The following is an 18,015-nucleotide window of genomic DNA, read 5'->3' as shown; positions in this document are numbered from 1 at the left end:
CTTGTACTAGCATGCTAAAAAGGTTGTAATATTTGTGTTTTAGAGCTGTGTTTTGACAACTTTTTTTTGCAAATTTTTGCGGCGCTTCGCGCCGCCGATTCATACACAGGTCAATAAGAGAGATCGTGACTGTATGCTACTATTTACTAATGCATTAGGCTAAAAGTGAGGTAGGTAACTATATCTACTTCTGGGTTTTTAAGTCGGTCGACCCGCCTCCCCCCCCCCCCAGTAAAAAATCCGTGGCGACGCTCCTATATAGGTGGGTTTCACTAACTAAAACTACTGAGCCGAGTGACTTACGATAAAACTTCATCTTATAAACGACGAAGATCAAATGTCATTTTTTGATCTCGACATACTCGCTCCCTACCCCCCCCCCCCCCGGTCGTCAGAATTCATTCACCAGACCTGGTATGTCGGCCGACTGGTGACCCCCCCCAAAACGACCCCCTAGATCCGCCCTTGATCGTAAGTCCATGTCATGCATGCTTGAACTCAAATGTAACCTGTGGCGACAGACAATGATATAAAAACAATGCGACTGAAGCATTGTTCTCGCATCCAACACCGTTGTTTTGAGGCTGATGAAAACCGAGCGTGCATGAATGTGTGGTCGCTACAGTCAGTCCTAAAATAAATAATTTCTTTACAACGTTTATCCTTGTAGTCATTTTTACAGCTAGGGACTAATTATCCAGCCTGGATACAGCACTCCGGACTTAGCCACGTGGACGGACGTCTGACGCGTCATCTTCAGAGCGTGTCGAATTCGGCGCAGCAGGCGCGAGTGTGTGCCCGTCGCCATGGGGCCGTCCAAAGTTCAGTGAACCGTGCTTGTCATCCGTCGGGCGCCTCACGGTGACGCGTGTCACACGTGTCTTGTGTGGCAGAGGAGGAAGAGAAGAGGGAGGGAGAGGGGAGGAGGACCGCTCCACGGCGAGCGACTCGCCCAGTTCTGACCGCTGACGGCTGACCACCGCTGACCGGTGGCTATCACTGGGCAGTCGAAGACCGTACATCTCCACTGCGGGGAAGACCGTCGCCCCGCCCGGAGACTGGACAGTATCGGCCATCGACACCGTTAGCTCTCATCTGACGGCTGACTGAGCCGACGGCCTCGACGTCATCGGCGGCGACAGTGGCGGCGAAACTGCGCCAATCGCGGCGCAGCAGAGAGACACCGGCGATCATCGGTCGGCAGACCGGCCTGGGAAAGCCACGAGCACCGAAACACTTTCACGCCACCGCGCCGCTGGAAAACCGTGCGAAAAGTGGCGACCACCGCACCCAGGCCAACTCGACCAGTATTTAATCGGTGAAAGACAGAGTGACATTCCGTTTCTGTTTGTAGGTGTGTCAGCCAAGCTGGCAGCCATGATAATCAGCATGACGGTAGGTATTTGTCCTCTGCTAAACGCTTCATTTGCTGCATTAGAAGTGATTTATGTTATGATGATTGCCATTCGGTCAATGCATGTTCGCACAATAACTTCTGAGTTCGCCACAAATGGTTTCCGATTAGGTTTCACTGGTTCTTGTTCTGAAATATATCAGTGCTATTACTAGAAACGAAGGATCCCAACTCGAACCGCACTTGGCGACCTTACATGCACCACACAGCATACGTTGTGTTGTTCGTACATTTCACATTCGATCGGACCAGCAGCAGGACATAAATAATAGCAATGTCGCTTTACCACACTTGAAGAATCGAAAGTAGCATCTCTTGCCAATTCATAATGCATGCACCCAATCTTAATAGGTATATCTGTCCGTTTCGTGTAGCGTCACAGATAGCAATATCTCAACAACCTAGAATAGCCAACTTTCTTTTGAGGCGTCTGCAGTGGAGCGTTCAGCCACTGCCCACTTCACATCCCCACACCACTACTGCCGTGTTCCATCGCAGAAAGCTGGGGTATCGCCGGTAACCATCTTGTCCAGTCCCCGCTGCCCAACACCGTGAAAACCTCAGCTGACCGCAGCTGGGTCGTCGGCGCACCAGGCTCGTTACCAGGCGTCGCGATGGAGCCGTTTTCCCGGAGAGTTTCGGACCACTTGCCCCCGATGTGCATCGACTGGCGACTGAACTGACTGAACTGGCGACTGGCGAGTGAATGGGTGCTGGATAGTGGCCGGAGTGCTAGATTTGGGTGTGCTGTGATTCTGGGGTACGTGAAGTAGACGCAGAACATAGGATGATCTACCTTTGCTATGCATAAGAGCACACATTTCATGAGACTAACATTGGGGTATTTCGGTCGAAGGGGTACGTTTATCGAGTAAGTACTTTTACTGTTCTCGAATGTGTTGTGTTACTGGAAGTGGTGGGAATGGCACTAACGGGTCAACGGAGGTGAGAGGGCGAGAAAAACGACCGGCTCCAATCATTTAAGCACTGGGAGTTTCCAATACAAATTATGTCATTACACAGGCATTTCATGATGGGTCAGACCATTATTGCCAAGCCGCGGGTGACCGGCCGCACCGTATTCTCAATAATGATCCATCAAACTAACGATATTTGCGTTCAGCGCACTTCTCGACCACCCATGGCTGTATTTAGATTCCGGCCCATGTAGCCGGACGGCGCACAGCGGTCAGCTGCGTGCCGCCCGCGATCTCTGACGCTGCGGGACCAGGCGTCTTTTCACGCCCATCTGAGGCTGACCAGCGGGCCAATTTAAGGTCGGTCCCTAGACAGTAGGTATAGCTGAGGACAGTCTCTGGTCCCAAGCCAAGGAATCATTTTGGGACCAATCCAAAGCTTATCTTTTAATAACTCATCCGAGCAGGTCCTTTACCCATCCCGAGTTTACTCCTGGGCCAATGTGAAGCCAGTCCTAGGCCCGTCCGAGGTCGGCCCGTGGATTCATCTGTCACCAATGCTTGAAACACCTGAGACCCGTTCTTAGGCCCTTCTGAGTCCAGTCCCGGACCATATGAATCCAGTTCCATACCCATATGAATCCAGTCTCGCACCCACCGGCGGCCGGTCTCTGGGCCCGGGGCGCGGTCCGAGGGTGGTAATTGATTCGGTACGGCGCCCGGTCTATGTGGGTCAGAGGACAGCGGTGCCGTACAGCCCCGCCCCGTCGGACGGCGATGAGCGATGGTGTCCGCCGGCGCTGCGTGCCGCTGGAGAGCGGACACGGGTCACTGGCGACTGGACTGACCGAGGAGGACACAGATAAGCTGGACCATGGCGACCAGGACTGGCCCGTCTGGAGGAACAGCCCAAGTAAATGGCTAGGCGGCACATTCATCAGCTCCTTTCGCTTGTGCTTTTCATTTTTAGCTTACACCTAACTGCCTGTTCCCTGGCATCTAATATCAGTGCAGTGCAGCTCCATCACAGTCTGACCAGACTGGATGGTGTAAGCATATAGCTCAAAGAGATACCCAGCCCGACCTGACCTGACGTACCTGCTCTGACCTGGCCCGACTCGGAGGCCGGGCCGCGATGCAGCACGTCCTTGACGAAGATGCCGTCGCGCATGTTGCCGCAGATGTTGAAGCCGAGGCCGGTGAAGTCGTGGCCCCGCAGTGGCACGCTGACTCTCTCCGGCTCCTACAGAACGGATGATGTGGTCAGATGGTCATGGGTAGCTGCACAGTGCACGGGACGACTCGACATGTTCACTGGCTATGTGAGCAAGTGCTCAACGATATCAGATATTCAGATACAATGCAGACACTGTAAACTACTTGAACTGGACATTGTCTGACAATGGTGACATACTATCCGTAAATGATGAGACAATGAATCGACACAGGTCAAAGAGTATATGAATTCTACGATGGCCCTTTGTGGCTATTTTGGACGCTTTTTGAGATAGTCGATGTTGTTTGTTGAAAATGATGTTAAGGGATGCTTGACCGATCCATTGATGATATCGCACATATGAAAATGTATTCACGCGGGCGCAGGACATGCCGCAATGCGCTCTATTCAAGTCTGATCTATTCGGGACATTGCACTAGATTCCTAAGATCTCGGCGAGTGCCCAGCTTGACGTCTCTACGTACTCTTTATCTTGGTGTTTTATTCTCCGATAAGCTGTTGCAGTCTCCGGTTAGTGCGCTATACGGTGTTACAGTCTCCGGTTAGTGCTCTACACGCCATTAGTCTCCTTGGTTAGTACCCAACTCAGCGTCTCAGTTTCCGATTAGTGCCTTTCACGGTATTCCAGTTTCCAATTAGTACCCAACTCAGTGTCAGTCTCCGATTAGTGCCTATCTCAGTATTGCAGTTCCCGGATAGAGCCTACCATGGCATTGCAGTCTCTGGCTAGTGTCCAACTCGGTGCCACAGCCTCCGATTAGTGACCTACGCGGTGTTACAGCCCCCAATTAATGACCCACACGGTGTTAGTCACCGGTTAGTGCCCAACTCGGTGTTTTAGTTTCCGATAATGCCCTACTCTGTATTGTAGTCTCTGGCTAACGCCGTACTTGTTTGTCTCCGTCTCTAGTTAGTGCCCTACTCAGTGTTTAAGTCTCCGGTTAACGCCCAATCCGGCGTTACAGTCTCCTGTTAATACTCAACTCTGTATTACAGCTTTGGTTAGTGACCGACTCGTTGTTACAGTCCCCGGTTAGTGCCCAGCTCGGTATTGTTATCTGGTGTTAGTGCCCAACTCGGTATTGTAGTATCCACTATCCAGTACGTGCCCCACTCATCACTGCGTTAGTGGTTGACTTAGCGTTGCAGTCTCTGGTTAGTGTCCAACTCAGTATTTCAGTCTCCAGTTAGCTACTCAGTATTGTAGTCTCAAGTTAGTGCCCTACTCGATGTAGTCTCCGGTTAGTGCCCTACAAGGCGTTACAGTCTCCCGTTAGTGTACGACTTGTCGTTAGTCTCCGGTTATTGCCTCGTTACAGTCCTCGATATTTTTAGCGCAGAAGTATCTGTATTTGCAGTCCTTCATCTCTGCAGTCAACAATTCCAGCTAGCGCACGCCTCGGTACTGCAGTATGTAATTTCAGTCTCATTTTGCGATGCAGTCATTGCAATGTGGCTAGCCACGAACTCCGCGATTTAGGTCGGCACCTTTCTCGTTACTTAAAGTTAGCATCTAACTAAGTTGCATTCTCCTGTTTCCATCGATCGATGCATAGCCACAAACGGCATATATAAACGCCCTCCTGAAAAAATCGTGACCCACAGCTGAATTTCCCCATGCAGCGCGGTAGTGCAGATAGCGATGCAGAGTGCTACCAGTTGTTTACTGTCACCGGGGGACGATCCCGGTGTGCAGGAAATGACACCACCGGTGACAGCGTGGCCACTGTCCGTATCTAGCTGCCGGCCTGTTACGACAGACGTGTTGGTGGCCTTACTGACGGTCCAGTCCGGGCCAGAGTTGCGAAACTGAGCCAATTTCTGCACATTTGACCACCGAGGATGACGGCCCGGAGCCACTTAGCCCGCTGGCTTTCAGCATCTAGGTAGGTATTCTATGTTATTTTATTTAAATACAGTAATTACTGGCGATTCAATTACAAGAAAAGACTTGCGCCTGCTTTTTACCGTGCATGAAAACTGACGACCAAGTTGCAGGCTTTTCCGTTTACGGCTGAAATCTTAATCGAAAATTCTAATAAGCAGTCAATATTTCTGTTGCCGAATTATGAAAGTAACCCATGAAGGACCACTTGATGTCAGCACTACCAGTAAATCTAGCTGATCTCCTTTCTCCTAATGAAGGCAAACCTAATGAAATTTTCCGGGCCACATAGTTCAAACAATTCTACAAACCAACCAGGCCCCAGAGAATATACGGAGAGGCCGTGTGACCACTTTGTCGCACACAATGACGAACAGTGGGCTAATTATCAGCCGCCAGAGGCCCGGCTGATGGCCGGCCGGGCCTGGGCGAGATCTCGGACACCGGGGTCGAGTACCGCGCGCCGGACCTCGCTCAGGGCCGGTCTAATTACCCGTGGATGATATAGCGTCTCCGAGAGGCCCCGCCCCGGACCGCAGTGACCAATACCATCCGAGGTCCTAGCTTAGACCGCAAGGACTCTACGAGTTATTGTCTCAGACTAAGGCCATTCTTTGAGATCCAGGATTATATTTCTCCATGTTATTTTGATTTTCAACCGAATTCCTATTTGTGGTCCTATTCCGGGTCGCAGTGATCGGCACAGTTTTACGTGCCTAACTGGCTCTATAACCAGTTTTTCCTAGTTTGTGGTGTATTAAATCTCCTTTTCCCTATTTTCCGGCTCGGTTTCAGCGTGTCCTCTGGGCACGGACTCCGGCCGGCTCCCGGCGTCGGCTCCGGCGCCGGTGGCCGCTCCGGTCGGGCCGCCGCTCACCGGCCGGCCAGCCGCCGGCGCCGGCCACCGGCCTATCACCACATGCCATCGCGGGCGGCCGCGCTGCCGCGCCGAGCTGCGGAGAAAGGCCGCCGCCGCCGCCGCCGCGCCGGAGCGCTGACGGTGTCGCCGCCGGCAGCGGCGCTGCGATGACGCGCCGCGCGCACCGCAGTGCGAGCCGACCGGCGCCGCGCCCAGCGCAGGTCACAGACGGCGTCCACAGACAGCCTTGGTGCGGCCGAGAGGGAGACAGACACCACACAGGTGCGCCGCGCCACCGAGCCGCGGTCAAAAGCGACGTCCGGCCGCTCCCAGCCACCGCCGGCCGCCAGCCCGTGCCATTGGAATACGGGATGCATATCTAAGCGCGTCCGCTGCAGCGCAGCCTTTCAGAATATGCACACCGCGACCAGAGGGCTTGTTTGGTTTTTCTAGGCGACGGAGGTATACAAAGCTGGCTTTGAAAGTTCCGGAAAGTATTGTGCGTAGTAAAAAGAACTGTCGCAGTGGGTTCTAAAAATGAATTTATGCCACTTTTACTGCAAGATCACCAACCAGATGTAATCAAGCTGGCAAAAAGAAAAGAAAACATACCCGTGTGGATTTATTCGTGCCATTGCCAGACGACTATAAGATTGTATGATGCATTTCCCGTGTCGCAGGAAACCAATAAGTGATCAATTCTATGTGGTCTTTGTATCTATGAACATCAAACGTCTAAGTACGATAACTTAGAATGTAACGGTTATCAACATGGTAATGTGAGAATAGAATGAAAATGTTATCAATAATTTATTATGATCAATTGGACATACATTCTACATTCAGAGGCGGACGAATGGTTTTCGGTCATTGAGAAGAATGAGATCAAAAGGCCCGAGGAGCACAGTCTTACTCTCACTGACACTTATCGTTTAGATAGCACCTCAACGCGCACGAACTGTGACTTGCAAAAGCTTCCTCTCGTCGCTCTTGCCTTACAGTCTGCTCGGCCATTGGTAAAACGTGCACCTAACAAGGCCCACCCATCACACTCACGCAGCCCTCGGTCACGGCGCGTCGGTGGGGTCAAGGACGCTAATGATCTGGGGTCAACTCACTCTCCGGAGTCTGACCTCTCCGTCGGAGCCCAATCTCGCCGTTCAAGCGGTTTCGGCGAGCATTTAGACGCAGATGGCTAATCGCCAGCGCTTTTGAGTATGCTGTCAGCACGGATATGCCTACTGTGACCCGCGTCGTCAAAACAGGCTCATGCCTCGGCGCCGCGCGGTCAATTCGGGGAAGGAGGCCCCACCGGACCGGCTGCGCCGAGTCGCAGCACGCCGCACGCCACGGGATCCCCAGCCGAAACGACGACGGCCCGGCGCCGGAACCTCCAATCATCGGATTAAGTGTCGGTTTAGGACTGGGGGTGCTGCGGAGCGTAATACATACCGGACGCTGTGACCTTGGTGTCATTCACAAAAGCCTTAAGTTGTTTGTTGTGACATATGATTTGTCTTACCGTCCGCTTTTTCTACTTCAGACCTAAACACCTCCATTGTCCGCACGAATATATGACGGCTCGCAGCTATTGATGACTTGATCTCCCAACGGAAACAATCACCGTAAATAAATACTCATCTCAACCGACGCTCACAGTTAAAACTCAGTTCAATCCGCACTCAGTGTCAGAAGGAGTTTCTTAAGTGGGCAGTGACACTCGGGGTTTAGAGGAGTTACCCCGATTGATACAGCTGAGAAAATGTTATCCGGTACGGCTATCATTCAGATAAGAGTATCCCAGGTGACACAGAAGAAAGGAGTTACCCTGACTCTTGAGCGGCACTCATTCAATGGGGAGTCATCCCCAGCGGCACTCACCGTCAGGAATGAGTCATCGAGTGCTCGTCGTCGCTCGACGGGTGGATTTGGCGAGAACACCGCGAACGGCGACCAGGGCGAGGTTTTCTTTCCCGTCTTGGAGTCGGCGCTGCGCGCAGTACTCGTCTGTGGTGGGGGAGGTCACAGGTCAGTGGAGCAAGGTCTCGGCACAGACACAACTAGAGGTCAGCGCAGCGCGATGGCGCTATTGTGATGGAGTGACTAATAGTTCCTGCTCAGTTAAATCAGTCATTGTTCACAGGGCCGTGGCTGTTCGTCTCTAGCAGGCTGTTCGTAGTCGATTTTGTGCACGATGCATCCATCGGTTGCATGGGTTTGAAGGTTGCACGTGACAATCGTATTCGGATGTTATTCGTTTGACCAAATTTCTGCTTGCCCTGTCGATCAATTTGAAAATCGTGCCGTGAAAAACAGGCCACGAAGTACCACCGCTCGATTTGTGACGTTATCCCTTCGAGCCGAGCAGTGGGCGATTGATCTACCCCAGACCGAGTCGGCCCCCAAAGGCGACTGCCCTGTGAAGCAGCCCGCCAGACCCGACCCAGTTGTTGCATCACAGCGATAGTGGAACGTGCGACGGCCCGCCGCAGGCGGGCTACTCTCAGTCACGTGGCCGTCACCATGGCAACGGGACGTGCCGGGTGTACTGGGGGGGGAGAGGGAGAGAGAGAGAGAGAGAGAAAGAGAGAGAGAGGGAGAGGGAGAGGGAGAGGGAGGGAAAGAGAGGGAGAGGGAGAGAGAGAGAGAGAAAGAGAGAGAGAGAAAGAGAGAGAGAGAGAGAGAGAGAGAGAGAGAGAGAGAGAGAGAGAGAGAGAGAGAGAGAGAGAGAGAGAGAGAGAGAGAGAGAGAGAGAGAGAGAGAGAGAGAGAGAGAGAGAGAGAGAGAGAGAGAGAGAGAGAGAGAGAGAGAGAGAGAGAGAGAGAGAGAGAGGAGTATGATGACTGAACAGAACTATTGAAATATCGCAGTAAAGGCTCAAAAGAATGCCCAGTGTTTTTAATCTAAATGCATCTCAATGGCCAGAATAGGGTAGGATAGGCCTCAAGGCATCTTTCGCCTTCAAATAACACACTCGGCTCCCTTTGCCAATAATGTGATCTAATGTTTGTCGTTCTTTATGAAATCAGACAGAGGGTGACCCGACGTCCCCCGTGGCCGGCTCGGCGGCCCCTTCCGTGCCGGGCCGCTCACCAGTCGACTGGGAGCGTCACGCACCATTCCCATCTAACCACCCAATCAGACACTGCGGGCGGTCCATCACCCGGGTCCGGTGTGTGGCGGGACCCTGACCTAGGCGTGATGAACCACCTACCCTCCCTTCCCATTCTCCCCAAACAGAGGCCTCTCTGGCACTCAGAGTGAGGTAAATGTGGGCCATTCAGAGCCTAAAGCAGACCATTCTAGTGATTGATATCGCTAATGGGCCATAACTAGATAAGAGAAATAGGACGTGGACAATCTAAATTGGATAGGATACTGGGTATTTACTGATCTAAGGAGACTTTTCCTAAATAAGAAGATGTTTAGTTGGTAATCCCTTTGAATGTTCAGTTCATTCCACCTTAACTGAATTACGAGTTCCTATTCCATTATCCCTAGAACGCCTAGGGGGGGGGGGGGTTGTATCAACCCCCCCTGAGGTTTTTTCGAAGTGCACGCTAAACGGCTTGTCGTAGCGGGCTGAAATTTTCAATACCCTCTGGGGCAACCTTTGCGCATCTTTTGCCGAAAAAATTGATCGGGTCATGTCAGGTCACGGAGTTATGACGTCATAAGAGGTACAGCCTCCGGCCGGATTTTCACAAACTGAGTGCCAACGCCCGAGGTTTCCTGCCGGTGGTACGGACATCGGTTGATGGATCGTGATGAAACTTCCCATGCATGTTGGGGCAAGTATTGGCTATCATATGGTATAAGAAATTTGACCGGGTCAGGTCAGGTCACGGAGCTATGACGTCACAAGAGGAACAGCGTCCGGTACTATTTTTGAAAAGCGCCCGAACCACTATTTTGCTAATTCTTGTCACCTCAATGGGAATATGCAGCAATATTAGCTTCTATAGGGAGCAAATGGACCTCCCAAATCCAAAAATACAATCAGATTTCAAAAATTTAAGTTTTGATTTTTCGAATTTCTGCCGCCGACTGTGACCTTGCCGACTTCCGGCGCTCCCAACGCGCCATTTTTAGAGCTAGGGAAACGAAATACATACCAAACGATAGAGAATTGATCAAGGAACACGATAGTGAAGGTTTCAAGTCGATATCCCCCACCGTTTTACCGCAATCGCCGCCGAAAGTTGAAAAAAGTCTATTTTTCCGAAAATTTGACCTTTGACCGGTCAAAAGTAGGTCAAATGTTGACCTAGGACCAAAAAATATACCACCAATCGCGAGATCTCGTTGAGAGCAATCCGTTGGTTTTTTTCCGCTAAGCTCTACGACCTTCCGTTTCGAAACGCCAGGGGGGGGGGTCGTAACAACCCCCCCCCCTGGTCGTTCGTGTTATGAGAAATGGCCTGGTCGTGCGAGGGTTATATTATACCTTCATATGCGTCTCAAATTGGATGCGGTGCTTTCCCATCCATTGAGCGATCGTGTCCGGTCCTTGGTTCGTAGGTCCATCAACCATTTTTGTTCTGTTGAGGCCCCAACTTCCACTGAAATACTAGGAATTTCTTGGATGATAAAGTATATTTACTATTTAATGCATGTTCTTTGCATTCAAAACTCTTGTTTTTCCTAACAGCGCATACTCGTATTTAGTCGTCGTGAAAGTTCCGGAAGAGCGCATACTGAACTCCTTCCCACCTTCTGGCAAATTTGCTGAAGCAATAGCAGGTAGATCTGCACGGTACATGGATTTGAAATCTGAATCACAAAGAAGGGTTCAAGTTGAACTATAAAGATTAGTTGTCCCCTCATTCCACATTGGCTAGCTATGAAAATTAAAATGGCAGTCTTCTTAAATTCCTTTTGAGTGTCTCCCAAGGATTCCTGTGCATGCCAGGCGGAACCCCGTAATTATCACCTTTATACACCACTCAGAAATAACACGTGTGTGATTGATGGACTTGAAGATAGATAGTGAATGGGTGTGAGAACGCATAAATCATTACAAAACACGTTATCGGGTGAGAAACATTGTGAATCATTATAAAATTGCAAGATTTATGCGTATCTAATTTCAAAGACAAAACCGAGGCAGGTAATTGTGTTTTATCGGAAAATGCCCTTTTCATGCTCTTTACTCTTTGTGAGGTTCCAGAGGAATGAATGGTCGTATACAGCTCAGACTCCATCATGCATACCTACTAAATAAATTTGATACATGAACTATGTATTTATGCACATGTACATATGTGTAGTTATTGCATAATTATCTTTGTTAGTATGTCGTTACTCGTTAACTGAATTCTCGGAGGCAGGAGTAGCTAGGAAGTGACTCACCTTTTCACTAGCCACGAGGACATCTGTAGAAGGCAGAGTACCTGGAAGACGAGAACACGGTTAGAATCACATACCAGACGATCTCCGGTTAATCACACTTCCTATCACTGCTACAGTCCATTCCAGGAAAACGATACTGAAGGATTTACGGCAGTCATGGGCCGGTAACAAGAATAAATCAGTAATACGAATCAACTAATCTCAGTAGTTACTTGAAGGTGACTCAACCAAGGAAGAGTTGTGTGGCGAGGATAATCACCCTTCATCTTTTCCCAAGCCGTTTCTCTGGGAGTCTATCCCGGGTCACTGTCCGACGGAGGCGAATCGTTCTCCAAAACTCGCGGTGCGTGATCCAGTGCTGTGGGTGTGTTGCCGGAATGTCTGTGGGATTGTGCAGCTGAAGTCAGCTGGTCTGCCCACTCTGGCTCCGGCCGGACTTTGAACTGTCGGTTTCGGCACGCAATGCCGCTCAGCCACAGCTGGGTGGACATGGGTCCGGTATGACGGACGAGTATCGTGGGTATGAGCTCACCTACTAGGCATGCGCCTATGCCAGTAAGCGTGTGGCTGCAAGGGCTCTACGCAGGCTACCTTCTGCTTTAAATCAGCGGCATTACCTGAAATACGAATCTCTCGTGGACCACGAATCCAAGGGTCTACGAGAGTGGAGATGTTTTCTCCGGGAGATGTTCCTTACGTATGGTGGTGTTTTTAGCCTCATTTACATTCTGTGCTGCTGTCTTTTGACTTCCTGCATCTTCACATTGCTTCTATCAGCCGCACCTTCTGTGTTATTGAACAGCTCATCCGCATTGCAACTCCCGAGCATGACTCTCGTCATGTCATTCCCACGGGCAGCCGCCTTTCCCTGCAAACGCTGACAGCGATACAAATCGTCCCACCGCCGGCGCCCGTGTCCACTGCACGACATGCCCACCGCGGCTGCACGATCCGTGTCCGCACGTGGCCACGGGACACGTGGCAGCACGGGGCGGACGATTCACCACCGGCCAGAGGCCCCGCTGCAGCCGCGCGCGAGGCGCCCCGGGATTACGTTACACGCTGGGGGAGTGGGGAGGGAGGGGAGCGGGGAGGGACGGGTGCATACCTGTGCGACAGGAATCTGACTGGCCCTGTAGGACCGGATCCCGGCCACCAGACATTTGACCGATGCTAGTCGGAAACCAGCGCATGCTAGGCTTTTTCCGGGAGTGACATAACTGAAACTACATTACCTGTTTCAAATTTTGAATATAAACCGGACATGAGTTTTAAGTCGTCTTTCGTTGAACGCACTTTGCGTCTAAAAGTAACTGGTCTACCCTTTATTTTTGGGGATCAATTTAAACCGCAATGAAATTCTCATTCATCCGCAAACGCTCGGTTAAATCGGTAGTAATCGCACGACAGACCGACAAGCATGCCGGTCCTGATCAACGAGCGTGCTGCTTCCGCGCAGGGGCCCCTGTAGCACACACATCGCTCACTGTCTCTGAGCGTCGCGACTGAGAGAGTCGAACACCCTCTCACTTTCCTGATACCTGAGTGCCTATCGATCACCTAACCAGACACCGGCGGCGCCGTCTGTGACCGCGGTGCAGGGTTGACTAGCGCGGCGGTGTGTACGAAATGCCCCGCACCGCCCAGCCCTGTGCCGGGAGGGTAGCATACATACATACACTCACGCTCATACAAATGCCAGGCGTGGTGGGGCTGCATTCGGCGCTGGAATGCTGATGTAAGCCGGCGATGGTGCCCGGCCGACGCCAGCTCCAAGACGAATGGCGCCCCAACAGGAATATTAAATAGCCGTTTACATTAGTTACCAAACACCGTTCGTTTAGATGAAAGCGCACGTTGAAAGGGTAATTACGGGTCATGGCAGATATTTATAGTAGCTGCTTGAGGTGTAATTAAATATGAAGGACAGTTTTTAACCCGCGCCCTGCTGGGGGGGGGGGTGTTTGAACACCCCCCCCTTGTGGTTTTTCGCGAATATCTCAAAAACGGCGGCGCGGAGCGCCGCCGTTTTTGGTACACCTTATCATACATCAATTTTACACATGTTGTGAAAATTTCAGACCAAGGTCATTCAAGGTCAGGTCACCAGGTCACTTGAAGTGACCTCACCTCATAAAAAGTTTCAATGTCTGTCATAGCTACACCGAGTGACCGATCGCTTTGAAACTTTCAGCGATTGCTAAGAGCAATAGCATGTACAAAATGTATATCTCAGAATTTTGATATCGATGACCTAAGGTCAGGTCAATTTTGCGACCTCCCCATTATAAGTCAATGGGAGAAAATTGAAATGCGCCTCTTTTGGATGAAAGACATTATAAATACTCCCAAACACCGAATTACAAGTGGTTTAGACACACTGAACTTGAAAATGGTGTCCGTGACCCTTGTTTATGCCCTGAGGTCATCTTAGGTCACGAATGGTATCTAACAGTTTTTCGCAAATAACTTTTGATAGAGGCATGCTAGAGCGATGAAAACGCCTTAGATGTGTTCAGCTCGACGATACGGATCGACTGATATGCAACATGACCCTTTCCGGTCAGGTCATGACCTTGACCTGAGGTCAAATTTTCAAGTTGACCTTTCAAGGTCAAGTTATAGTTCATTCGATGCGTCTTGACGAGAGAAACACGATGCCGGTAAAAGTAAGCTCGTACAAGGCTTGGGTCAAAAGTTATTGCAGAAAAACTGTTTTCGAAAAAATCGGCTATTTTTGCAGTTTTTGCCCCCTGCAGGCAAAACCGTTGACGTTAGGTCAAATCTGAAAGAATTACTCAGAAAGGGCGTTAATAGGGCTATCGAATGCGCTTTTTCGCGGCGCTGTAGCTCTATTGGTTCCCAAGTTATGCGTTGGCTTCTTGGAAATTTTCGACATTCGACCTGGAAATCGGCGAAATTTTGCCTTCAATGACCTCTGGTGACCTGACCTTTGACCTGACCAAAAAATTGACCGAAGTGATTTCGTCATTATTTTTGACGCTCTTTCGAACGCCGCCTTCCGCGTATCGCTACGTGGCCCAGGAGCCGAGTTACAAAGGGGGGTGTTCAAACACCCCCCCAGCAGGGCGTGGAAATCCAGGACCCCCAGCAGGGCGCGGGTTAAATTGATGGCTCACATTTTACACTGTAAATTCTACATTGTAAGACAACACATTGAATGCATGTTGACGTCATGCTCAACAAGAAAAATACGGTGTCGTGCACGGCCCACCATTTCGTCGAATCACGCCGATTTATTATTCTACCATGTAGGTAAATTGCTGCACTGTCAAAGCGCTTAAAATACACACCACACCAACTTCATCGAAGAAAAACTACATTGAAGAAGAAACCGTCTAGTCTTCTGTGCAGGACAAACCAAGGGCAATCTGCAAACTAAAGTAAGTGCCTAAATTTTCCCGAAAAAAATCTTCCAAACAGCTTATTTTTGGGCAGCACAAAATATAGCATAATGCAAGCTAAAGCTTTCAATTGTGACTTACTTTTGTTGCCGATGTCGTCATCGCCCTCGAAGTATGGGTTATCGAAGGCGAACTTGGAATCGTGTCCACTCTCTCCTATTACCACCTTCTCCAGCGCGGGATCTGAAATACAAACGGTGGAACTCAGTAAAAGGGAGATAAAAGAACAGATGGTATCGTGAGAGGGGCCCGAAACACGAGCTGGTCGCTGGTGGTGAGTGGCTGAGTGCAGGGTCGGGGACATGGGCGAGGAAACCTGGCACATAGTGAGGGTGACGGTGCTATGAACGCCGTACGGCGCAGCATTGCACCGCACGGTGTTAATTCGGCTTGGGTGTAACAAACAGAAACAGGAGGAACGCACAATCGGGGCGTGTACCGAGCGCACTGTTTACTGGTGTACCCCAGAGGAGGGTGGAGTCATCCCAACTACGGTAAATGTGCATCTCGCCGGGCCGGGACAGCAGGCGGAGTACGGTAACTGCGCGTCTCGCTCCGGTCGGCGGTGCTTCTCGCGACGTTAACGACGATGTATGGCGCTGCGCGACGCGCCGCTCTGGCCCCGACGGACGCGGCGGCTGTTTTTGTGCAGGAAGAGGTGTGTCAGAGACGACTGTTTAGCCCGGAGGCGCGCCGATTTAGCCGCGTGCTCACACCAGACACACCAGCACCGGAAAAAGTTGGCCACAGAGTCCGAGCCGGTGAATGGAGGTCGACATAAAGCGGAGTAAACAGCGATGGAATAAACCACAAATAACTTGCCTTCGTGAACATCCTCGGAACATGTTATGACTTATGCATGATTGAGAAACCATATCTTCATCGGTTTATTTCTCTCTCTCTCTCTCTCTCTCTCTCTCTCTCTCTCTCTCTCTCTCTCTCTCTCTCTCTCTCTCTCTCTCTCTCTCTCTCTCTCTCTCTCTCTCTCTCTCTCTCTCTCTCTCTCTTTCTCTCTTCTCCCAAACATCAATCACCTCTCGCCACGTTAGGACCACACCGGACGTCTCTTTGGATGCCGTGCCAGTAAGTGCAGATATCATTAATCAGTCCCCGTTTCAGACTTCACTTCAGTCACGTCTTCTCACGCGCCATCAGCCACCACATATGTCACCGATATTATGGGACTAGAGTGCACTTAACAAGCACATTGTAGTCCTCCGGTGGGTTCCGGAAGGCCACCCATGGTGGTATAGAAGCGTCCCTTTGTATTGCAAGCGATCAGTCATTTCACGACAGATCCGGTCGCTTTTCGAATAGCAGGTGAGCAGGACTTTTGTTTGTTAATTTGTTGAATGGATACTGGTTTACAGTTTAAATAAATTATGGGTCAAACTAATTACAACCAATTTGCAGCCAATGAGCTATAGAAGAACTGCACTTAATTTCAGTTTTTAATTTCAGCTGAAATTGCACGGGCAGCTACCTGAGCAGTTTCGTCTTTTTCCATTTCCTAAAACGGGGTGATCTTGCTTTTTATCAGCGCATTTCGAAATTCAATAGCTTACTCGGATATCACTTCGCATGGCTATCTCCGTCCCCATCACACATTCCAAACCATGACGTAAATGGTTGAAATAGCTGCTACCACTGAACGGTATCTACAAATTTGTTCCGGTTACGATACTGCATTACTGCCGATCAACTTTCCGCCGTCCATTTTCCCGCGTTTGGAATGTTCCTGTGACGACCTGCATTTCTGTCCACCAAAACGAGACTATTTGTGTAGCAAATCCCCGTCCTTCATGGATTACATAAGGAACGCATGGCGTCGTCTCTCCCCCGGTCCGACGGCTACCGTTGCCGTTAGGGATTACCTGAGGAGGACGCAGTACCGTCTCGGCCCCGGTCTGACGGGCCGGCGTTACCGCTGGTCAGTAGTTTCACAGAGCCAGCGCGCGCTGAGAGCATGAATGGACGTCTCAGACGACCGATCGGACACGCCGCCGAGCGGGGCCGGCCGGACGGGCCACCTGGCTCTGGCTGCCGACCTCATTCAGAGAGTGGCCAGCCGCAGACGGCGGTCGGCAGAGCGCCACGCCGGCTGCGGTCAGAATGTGTGCCGGGCTGGGCGGACAGGTAGCCGGGGAGGCGCCGATTCAGGCGAAATGTGCGTGAGGGTAGGGAGGGGTAGTCAGAAGATGGACTCTGATATTTCGTCATCATCGAGCTCCGAGGAATTCCACAGACCTCTGTGGAGTCATCAGTTGCTCCCTCGGGCGGCTGCCGCGGCAGAGCGAACCTTTTTATCTCACGGCATCGTTCAGTGGCTCTCAAATCGGCTCCATGTGTGGGCCGTTCGCTTCAGTAGCGGCTGCCGATTCGCCGCGGCTGTCGATCTCAGCGTGGAGCTGGAGTTTGAGAGCTGTGAGAGGCGCTGCCGAGCCGGCGGGCACGGCAGCCCGTCTCAGAGCCGAGATGGGCCACAAGAAGCACCTCCAACGGTGTCAGCGCAGTCACGCGCTGACGCGCTGACGGAGCTCCTGCCGAGCTGGCGAGACGGTATAAATGTCTCATTTGGACGCTGGGAACTAGGGAGAGTGGATGAGAAGGTGCAGCAAGACGTGAAATGACGGACATTGCATGACGGGCATGCATCGAGTCGCCTGTTCATGATGTCTATGATGAGACTCATTGATGGCAAAGCGTTCCAATTACACATAACGACATAGCATTTGAAGGAGTTCATCTTATAGCACGATAAACACCGAATGAATTTATGCAAATGCGACGGTAGATGTCTTTTGACCCTATAATTGCGCAAGTATGTTTTTACTTTACAACAAGGTACATCAAACTCGCATATCTATTCCCAGCATCCACCTGTATCAGCGTTGAAAGTAGCATGGAACCCGCTCATCGATCGGTC

General features: G+C 50.9%; 1 protein-coding gene across 1 annotated transcript in view; it reads right to left on the bottom strand.

Annotated features, from left to right (window-relative positions):
- LOC122388441 (microtubule-associated protein futsch-like) overlaps positions 1-18,015 on the bottom strand; it is a 34,574-nt gene that overhangs the window by 9,692 nt on the left and 6,867 nt on the right. Inside the window, exons 2-5 of the mRNA XM_043379509.1 lie at positions 15,171-15,272; positions 11,665-11,705; positions 8,194-8,319; positions 3,430-3,574 (exon numbers count right to left, since the gene is read on the bottom strand). Of these exons, the coding sequence (XP_043235444.1) occupies positions 3,430-3,574; positions 8,194-8,319; positions 11,665-11,705; positions 15,171-15,272 (414 nt within the window). The remainder of the gene's footprint in view (positions 1-3,429; positions 3,575-8,193; positions 8,320-11,664; positions 11,706-15,170; positions 15,273-18,015) is intronic.

The sequence above is a fragment of the Amphibalanus amphitrite genome, unplaced genomic scaffold (genome assembly GCF_019059575.1).
Source record: "Amphibalanus amphitrite isolate SeventyFive unplaced genomic scaffold, NRLGWU_Aamphi_draft 000323F_arrow, whole genome shotgun sequence".
NCBI classification, from domain to species: Eukaryota; Metazoa; Arthropoda; class Thecostraca; order Balanomorpha; family Balanidae; genus Amphibalanus; species Amphibalanus amphitrite.
The sequence above is the reverse complement of the archived record's forward strand: the minus strand, read 5'-3'. Positions and strand labels throughout refer to the sequence as shown.